At 43.2% G+C, this 9,686-nt stretch overlaps 1 protein-coding gene across 2 annotated transcripts in view; it reads right to left on the bottom strand.

The window, feature by feature from the left end:
- Nucleotides 1-1,410: 1,410 nt before the first annotated feature.
- Nucleotides 1,411-9,686, bottom strand: part of LOC123378341 (aldehyde oxidase 1-like) — a 75,846-nt gene continuing 67,570 nt past the window's right edge. The window contains exons 32-35 of one of the 2 annotated variants that reach the window (XM_045031970.1): nucleotides 9,520-9,585; nucleotides 8,026-8,214; nucleotides 5,814-5,981; nucleotides 1,411-4,932 (exon numbers count right to left, since the gene is read on the bottom strand). In XM_045031970.1, coding sequence (XP_044887905.1) covers nucleotides 4,882-4,932; nucleotides 5,814-5,981; nucleotides 8,026-8,214; nucleotides 9,520-9,585 — 474 coding nt within the window. In that variant the 3' untranslated portion in view covers nucleotides 1,411-4,881. The remainder of the gene's footprint in view (nucleotides 4,933-5,813; nucleotides 5,982-8,025; nucleotides 8,215-9,519; nucleotides 9,586-9,686) is intronic. The other variant, XM_045031971.1, reaches the window with a different exon arrangement.

The following is a 9,686-nucleotide window of genomic DNA, read 5'->3' as shown; positions in this document are numbered from 1 at the left end:
CAGTCATGGGGCCCTGCTGCCCCCTAAAATTGGCTAATGGCCCGTTGAGGGGCCATGGACCCCTGGTGGAGAACTGCTGGTCTAGAAGCAGATACTGGGGCAAACACTCCTCTCAGGTGGCTTGATCTGGATTTATACTGATGTAACCCATCTCATATTCTGATCCACCCGATATAAGACCACAGTTTGCAGAGCAGATGTTTGGGTTCTGGCTTGTTGCACTGTAGCTGATGCACAAAGTTAATTACTGGTACTTAATCAAAAAGTGATCCCAAAGGTATTTGCATTTGATTTTCAAAAGCATTGAATGATTCATTTTTGTATGTCACATTGATTAAAATGCAACACAGGTGTGTCCATCTTACTTTATTTACCTTTTAAATGTGCCAGCCCAGGCTAGCAAGGTGCTAAGCATGCCAAAATCTCTCATCACTTCCCCCATATTTGGGAAGGAAAATACTTCTAGGAAGCCACTATTCATATTCACATTTTGGCTCCCAGATCCCCAGCTAAACATAAATGTTAGCATCTGGACACAGCTGTGGTATCTGTGACAGTGTATATGTGGGGGAGAGGGTGCACAAGAGAAAGTGCCAAATAGCAACTTCTTCAGTGGGTCATTTTTTACGAGACCCCTTTCCTGGCTGGAGTTAATGGCTGTTGGTTTATTTAGTGTTGGTCATTGCCCAGAATTTTAAAGACAATCTCTGGTTGAGAGACCCCCTCTCATGGCAGCTAAAATTAGATGGCTGATGACTGCTGTTTGTTCCTGGGGATAAGTACCTCAGAGGGCCAGCAGGGCTGCCCCCGTTGAAGGCTCCCACCTCTGGAAATCAGTCCTCTTGATGATCTGCTGATCCTAAGTCTAACAAACTTCAGTGCATGCTGCACAGTGCTTACTTTTGATCTGATTTTTATTTCTGTTATTTCCTAACACAAGATGGTGGGTCACAGTGGTAGCAATCCCCACTGTGGACGGTGATGTGTGATGCACGGCTATTTAACTTGGGAAATAAGCACCTAGCTCCTCTGGCTACAGAAGGTATATAAAATCTGCACAGACCCCACACCTGCCAGGTTACTCCGAGCCAAGGCATGAAAAGAGTTACTGAAACTGGCCTGAAGTCTATGTACCTTTTAGCAGTATTAAAACAAACAAACAAAGAAAAATCCCAACAAGTTTTGAGTTCTGCATAAAGTTTGTTTCATGACATCCTATATTACCAATGTATCACCTGTCACTGTGATTAATCGCCACTTGTTCTGGCTCCCAATAGTTCTTCTCAATTACAGCCTGGCCTGTGGACAATATGGGAGGGCCAGAGAGGTTTCAGTCAAAAGAAAAACATGTTACAGTAGCATGTGCAGATTTTTCTTTAGCCATCAGACAACAAAAAATGTACATCTGTATTGAAGCTGGATGGAACCTTTATTAATAATGTTTAGCAAGTACTGAAAATCAGACAAGGTGATTCAGCCCTGGAGGAAGGATAATGCAGTTCTAGGACATGATTCAGCCCAGGGAATCAAACATCCTGCATTTGCAGGGACGTCCGTACCAGTGTCACCACTGCTCTCTCTCAAGGGTTCTGCCAGGGGGGTGCAGATTTAAACTCTGCCTGGGTTCTTCGCAGGAACTCTGCTGATTGAGGCTGCTCAGGAGATGAGCTGTTCAGTGCTTCTCACAGGTGCTCTGGCCACATCCCCATCTGGCTTTCTGGGATTTCCCAGCTGGCTTCAGGCTCCTGCTACAGTGAGGACTGCTGCTGTGAACTCCCTTCTGCTGATGGGGGCCTGCAGTCTGGTGTCAGAGCCCACAGAATGAGCCAAGACCAGAATCTTTCATACCAGAAAGAAGATGGCATTGCATTTACGATTAATCTGTTTTATTGAATTTCATATGATATATAAAAGCCAAATGAATATCAATAAAAGGCAGCAAAGGAAGCACAGTGACACTCTCATCCAGGATATAGAAACTGTGCATATAAAACCAGATTTAAAAATACAGAAATCATATTCTAACTGCAAGGGCAAAAATTATTAACCTATAAGCCTGACTTCAGTCACAGGCATGATATCTGACAAAAGGAGAAGGAGATACTTTGGGTGGCAACTGGAGAAGAAACAGTGGTGTAATAATCAGCATGGGTGTGTGAAACAAAGAAAACTGAGCAGAGTAGATGGCCCAGGGGCAATCTGATCTATATCAAGATGTAGGGACATAGTAAAAGAAAACTCACTGAGAGACTGGAGGTGCAGTCTCTGGCTATCAGTACTACATGGCAAGGAATAGTTGGAGTACAGCATATGAAAGCTACAAAGCAAACATTTAAATTACTCTCTCCTTCCATTCCCCCCAAAAGAATCAACCATGATTATCCAGATGAAACCAGGACATCTGGCAACTAATGACTCACCTGCACAATACAGTAAATATTGTATATTAGAGATGGATCCCAAACAAAAGCCCCAAACCAAAAATTACCAAATCTTGGGAATGCTCAGAATCTGCATCTCAACTTCATGGCCCTAGAAAGTGCAAAGCCAAAATTCTAGATCTCTTCAGTCTTGGGGATGGATGTCAAAATCTGGCAGGGATTTTGTGATCATGTCCTGCCATTACTATATATAGTATATTAACTAACTTCAGTAATCAGTGTTATTTGCTGGTCTTGCCTGAGAATGTAAGAATATATAAATGTAACCCACAGAATATACCTTGTTTAGCATCCAATACATGAAAGCACAATAGGTCTTTTTTCTTTTTCAATCTTGTCAAACTAGTGCTTCTCTGGGTGCAGTTCTAATCCCACCACACCCTATATGTCAGCAGAAAACTGATCATCTTTGTGAAACATCTTCTAATCTTACATTATATTCACCTTCCCTGCTGAGGTTAAAAGAGTGTTCATCAGCAATTAAAGAGCAAACCTCCCCTGCATTCTGATTGGCCCAATATCATCCTGAGCTGTTGTACACAATGGCACCATTCTGAACTACTTTCCAGAGACAATCTCATCAAGGGCCTGATCCAAAGCCCAGTGACATAAATGGAAATTGTTCCATAGGGTTCAATGGGCTTTGGATCAAGTCATGAGAAAATAAAAAGGTCTCCAAGGGAAACAGTAGCAAAGTCACCCTTAAGGTTTCTTGGGGCAAATTCTTCTCTTTTACAGTGACCCTAATGGCTTCAGTTATACCAATGCAGTGTCAGTGGAGTTGCGTCGGTATCACAAAGGAGAATTAGATCCCTTGTCTCCTCCTAGTTGTTTTTAGTACACAGGTGTTAGCACCACACAGAGCAGCTTTTCTGTGTGAAATCACACATTGCTGCATCAAGTCTGTGATCAAAAGGTAATTATTGTGATCACTTCGGTTCCGATCCTGCCATGGAATCCATGCATGGAGATCTTATTGCAGAATTGAAACCTAAATTAGCGTCTTATTTGAAGCCTTTCAGAAATCAAATACTGTACTAGATTGTTAAAGTGTTTTACTGAAAATACCTCGATACATCATTATAGCTCCCTTCTCCCACAGCTACATTTTAGTTGGTCTCTCTGGATTAGTGATCGGGACTCCTCCAAATGTCTGGCTTAGTGCAATTTGGCAAAATACACTTTAAAATGGGAAAGCTACTTGCACTCTTTAGGTTCCATTTACAGGCAAGTCGCATCTTAGGTGCATTTACCATGCACGAATTCAGCTTTGTGCGGTAGGCAAAAACAGGGGAAAAAAAAGAAAAACAACAATATAAAAACTGCATCTGTTGTGCGGGTGATTCCACCTGTCATTCAACTCAATGAGTGTTTCACTATACGCGGTTTTCGCTTTACGCGCTCACTGCGGCACGGAACCCCCGCATAAGATGAGACTTTCTGTGCACAGAGTTATTAACAACAATGCGGCTACGTACGGAACTAAGGATGACTTGTGACTAAAGGATCAGGCCTCAAAGCAGCATGGGAAATGGGAGTTATGACAGAATGGGAGTTAACAGTGATATGCCATTTTATCTTGCCTCTTATGGGAACTCTTTTCTGCTGCTTATTTTAACTTTCATGGGCACAAGAATGAACATCGTAAGAAAAATATTTGTTTTACATAAACTAATATTAACATACAGCACAAATAGAACCATAAGAAGTCAATAAGGGCCAGTTTTTTAAACATCTGTAGGTGCCTAAAGATGCAGATTAGGTGCCTAGTGGGATTTTCAAACTCTCTAAGCAGGTGAGGTGCCTAACTCCCGTTGATTTTAATGAGATTTAGGCATCTAACCTACACAGGCACTTTCACAAAGCCTAAATGCCTTTAAAACTCTGGCCCTAAGCTGAATATTGGGATGCAAACGGATATCCCAGGAGTATTAGTGCACTTATTTTTGGTTCACTCTCAACCCTCACACCCCATCCCCAGTGCACTACTAGCTCAACACAGCACAGGCTCTCGCATCTCATTACCTCAGTGAACCTAGCTATATTATTTAGACATAAATTTGAATTCCATTGTTCTGAAAAATCCTGAGGAAAAAAATCTGGATTTTGTACCATTGTTAAAGTGATCATTAATTCCTCCCTAGTGGTGATTTAAGATGATCATAGAGAATGTGTAGTAGCTGGATCTTATTACATAACCCTCTTTCAATCTATTTAGATGTGTTTCTAGGAGTAAAATGTAGTAGTGCAACTAAATATATGCTGAAAACTCAGGTGTGAGAATGGGCTGAAGAAGTAATGCTCATTATTCAGTAGCCGGAGGGTAGATTTTGAATAAAAATAAAATATACGTGTTGATTAAATAAGCCTTCACCCTCATAATCAACAAATCAGTACCACTGGAGTTCATTCAGGCTTTTTGCGAGGTTCTGTTTGCCATTCATATGGAGATGGCCCAAGGAACGAAGGATTCAGGTTCATCTTTCGTACTCTAAGAGAATGAACAAGAGGTGAAAGAAGTGATTCTGTTAATGGTATTCCCTTAGAAAGAACTCACTACAGCTATTCATAAAACTACTCTGCATATTTCACAGTGCCTCTCCCAGGTGGCCCCTACTGGAACTTCTACAGCTTCCATTAATTATGCATCAAACACCACTAGAAGGTCTACTGGGTAGGGCATTCTACAGAAGGCAGGCAAACCCATACAAGCTGTGCTGACAGGGAGGCTGGTAGGTCCCAAAGCAGCATGGAAGAACAGGGTCTTTGTGTCAATTGGCCCTCATCTATGGGAAAGCTCCTGAGATGTCCACTGAAATTAGTAGACTGATAAATCTGGGGCTGATCTGTCCTGCAATTCCTGTACCCTGCCACTGCTTAGGGAAATACTAGGAAAGAACTCTGAGTGGGAACTCAGTCTCCATCTTCCACATGGGACAATCTGGCCCACTAGTATTTCAATAGTAGCACAGGTGTGCATGGCATTTCACAGTAATATGGATTGTCATGGACTCTGCCTCAAAGAGCTTATGATTTAAATTAGACAAAAGACAATGGTGTGGGTGGTGGGAGTGGGTATAATGATAGCGCATACTGTAGGTGGGAGGGTGTGGGCAGGAGGGATCGAGAAAAGATTAAAAAATTGGAGTTATTAAAAGGCAATCCCCGAATGCCATAGACTGGAATGGGCTGGGCCTGTCAACAGACATTTTGATTCAAGAATCATTAAAAAGTCTGAACTGAGGAGTTCTGCTGCGTGCACTCCATATCCAGGTGTAAATACCATTTAAAACTACAGAAATATGGGCTTTCAATGCCAAAAGGAATAGGCTGCAGCTACAAAGGAGTGTTCCAAAAGAAAAGTTTCATTACCATCTCAGTAAACTGATCGGCACAGGCCATTCGAATCCGCTCAGGAGTCAGGGGGCTGTTCAGTGTGAAGGTCCCAGTTAATCCTCTTTCCTTCCACACAGCAGCCACTGCATCCCAGATAGCAAAGAACACAGAACATCCCAGGAACAGCCCTGCCTCGCCGATCCCCTGGCAGAGAACAAAGGCTGTCACATAAATTTACTTTATGAACTGATTAAAAGAGGAAGTGTCTTAATATCTGTGATATCTGAAAACCTTTTACAAATTACTGATTTACAATGGGAGTCAATGAAAGTTTTCCACTGATTCAATGGAAGCAGGATCAGAGCGTACTGGATATGTCTGCGGTGCACTGTAATCCCAGGCTCACACTTGGGTTTGAGCCCAACTCCCCCAACCATCCACACACAAATCTGTATTATTCAAGTTAGCAAGCATTCAGTACCTAGGACCCTGCTGGGGAGGAGGGTCAGAGCCCGAGTCCCATTGAGACTTGGGTCCAAGCCCTGTTATTTTGCAGTAGGACACAGCCGAAGCCGCAGATCCAAGTCAGAAGGCCTGCATAGTGCTGTATGGACACGTTGGCATGGCTGGGAGACTCTGGTCCAGCAACTGTAAACCCGGGTTTACAATGCAGCATGGATGCTCAAGTGTGGGGCTTGGAAAACTCAAGTCCATAAGCCCAGATTCCCCAGAACTGAGTTTACAATGCAGGTTTTCAGCTGCTGGCTGACTGCAGAGATCTGTAAGGGCTGGTTTCAAATGCCAGCTATAGATTTTAGGACACTTTCAATTTCTCACTTGTGCAGGATTTCAAACTGAAAATAAAATCAATTATTTGGTAAAGTGTTGGCAGATAAAACTGAAATCAACCATCTCCAGGGATTCATATCCAATTAACAAATTAGAGCTGAGACAAAACCCTGCATGTGAACAGCACTGAATGCCCTCCTCAATCTGATCCAGATGCAAGTTTCACAGTTGACCTTATTTCTATCACAGGTCAAATCAAATCCAGTCCCCAGATCTAGATCCTCCTAAATGCTGGAAGTCTGGGCATCTTCATCAGGACTGAGATCTGAATTTCTCAGCTGGCCATTATTGTATCTCTAATTGGCCTTTCTAAAACTCAGGCTCCAAAACACTCCTGAAACATTGGTCTGGATCTGCATTTTGCAGCTTTAGCCCACCTCTATAAGAAACTGACAACCAGATTTCAGGATTGAAAGATGCGTAATTTTCAGGCAAGGTATCACAGGCTCTACTTTCAAGCATGTTTTATTCACCAATGACGATTTTAAAATTAGTTATAGGAGTTGTATGCATAAAGTGGGATAAACAGGTTTTGTATGCTCACTTTGAAGACTGGTGCTAAAAGCCGCTCTTTAGATCAACTCCACCCTGGGTAATTATTTCATTTTGATCTGTAATTTTCTTTCAAATGATCATCTCTTTCAAAATATTTCATCAGGACTATTTGAAAATAGTTTTTGGAAGGAACTATTATTCTAATATATCCTTCTGCTTTAAATTTTATTTTTTTTATTCTGAAGCCTTTATTTAATTGACTACATTACACCCCTAATGGCCTAGGCAATTGAAGACATGATGCTCAATGCACTTGAATTGGGCAGTATCCCCTACATCAGTGGTTCTCAACGTTTTGTACTGGTGACTCCTTTCACATAGCAAGCCTCTGAGTACGACCCCTCCCCCTTATAAATTAAAAACACTTTTAAATATATTTAATACCATTATAAATGCTGGAGGCAAAGCAGGGTTTGGGGTGGAGGCTGACAGCTCGTGATCCCCCCTATGTAATAACCTTGCGACCCCCTGAGGGGTCCCAACCCCCAGTTTGAGAACCCCTGCCCTACATCTTGCTTATGTGTATATTCAATGGGCTAGGACCCTAGCTGGTGTAAACTGATAGCTTTACTAGAAGATCCTAGTTCACTTGTTAAACCCTAAAATTATCAATAGGCAACCACGATGGAAGAGTAGAACTATCCCAGATTGCAGCTTCTACTGTATTTGTAAATAACACAATGATGTGGAGATCTCTTTAAAATGTAAAAGAACAGGAGCCTGAGGTTCTCCTCACTTACAGGGATTTTATACCAGTGTACCTTCTTTGACTTGAATGGAATTACTCCTGATTCACTCTAGCATAGGTGGTAGAGGAATCAAGCCCCAGGTTTCACTTGCTTACCTTGGATGAGTAGATGGCATAAGGATTTTGTGAGGATGACAGCAAGGAAACACTGAACTGTTCTGGGAGGTCACAGATTGCAGGGATTTTATACTGATCCGGGCCCCGAGTGTACAAGACGCCTTCTGGGGAGTATTTTAACTCCTCCATTGTATAAAGTCCAATGCCCTGAACAAAGGCACCTTCAATCTGAGAGTGAGAAATTATAAACACCTTATCTTTTCTTATGCTGTAAAATGTATATAACATTGACAACAATTACTCTCTCTCTCTCTGGACAGCATTCTCCTTCCTATTAGACTGCTGGGTTTCAGGGCTTTCCTTTGGAGCTGCTGGGAAGCAGAAAGCTCTCTCCTCTCTCCTCCTGCACTGCATAAGTCCAGTCTACATCTACACTACAAGATAGGGTGCGATTCTTAGATTGTGTACACATATGCACGCTATCTCAATGAGAGCTAGCGCAAGTATAAATAAATAGTCTTTTCAGATCATAGTAGTATAGCACAGGTAGCAGCAGTGGTGACATTGAGTATTTACCCACAGGGAGGGTTCAGGCAAGTTTCTACTTGGTACGGCTGAGAGGTGCTGCTACTACCTGTGCTACTATGGCTACTATACTATATATACTTGTGCTCAGGGCCGGCTTTAGGGCAATTCAGCCAATTCCCCGGAATCGGGCCCCACGCCCCTAAGAGGGCCCCGCAACGTCCCAAAGGAGCTGCCGCTGAAGTCCTGCCACTGTCTTCGGTGGCAGCTCAATCGCTGCCGCGGAGGAAGGTCCCTCTGCCGAAATGCCTCCGAAGGCACCGGCAGCTGACTGAGCTGCCGCTGAAGTCCTGGCACTGTCGTCGTCGGCAACTCAATCACTGCCGCTGTCTTCGGCGGCATTTTGGCAGAGGGACCTTCTCCTGCATGGCAGTGATTGAGCTGCTGCCAAAGACAGCAGCGGGACTTCGGCAGCAGCTCCTTCGAATCAGGTCCCACAGTGCCTAAAGCCAGCCCTGCTTGTGCTATCATCGAGCTAGTGTAACTACATGTACACAAGCTGGGATTCACACTCCTAGCTCACAGCTCACTGCCCCACGAAGAATGAAGAAATGCCAATCAGAGGGGCTGAAGCAATGGATCAGGGGGTGCAGTGGGGAGAAGCATTAACATGCTATGAGGAAGGGGGCCTGGTCATAAAGTGGAGGAGAGCTTGGAGACTCGGGTCTAGCCCAGCGGTGTGAAACTACACAAGTGATGAGCACAGTGGTGCAGGTGGGCAGTACCACAAGGTGATACTAGGTATACTGGGTAAAATCCTGGCCCTACTGAAGTCAATGGGAGTTTTGCTATTGACTCCACTGGGATCGGGATTTCATCCCGTGATATTATCTGTAAGGTGGGCTGATAAGATGTTAATGGTAGATGAATAAATGGACACTCTTCAATACAAACACAACAACAACTAGCACAACATGAACGGAATAGTAAGAAATTCTTGGCACATACCTGTCCTATATCCACAGCTGGATTTATGCTGCATCCAATATCTATAACGATGTCTGTTCGGATGTTCTACCAATAAAATACAAATGTACATTGTGGTGACAGATATATGGGGGATGGCTGAGGAGGTGCTAAGAGTCAGAGGCTTAATCCAGTGGGACAAGACATAG

Source organism: Mauremys mutica, chromosome 10 (genome assembly GCF_020497125.1).
Source record: "Mauremys mutica isolate MM-2020 ecotype Southern chromosome 10, ASM2049712v1, whole genome shotgun sequence".
Lineage (NCBI taxonomy): Eukaryota > Metazoa > Chordata > Testudines > Geoemydidae > Mauremys > Mauremys mutica.
The sequence above is the reverse complement of the archived record's forward strand: the minus strand, read 5'-3'. Positions and strand labels throughout refer to the sequence as shown.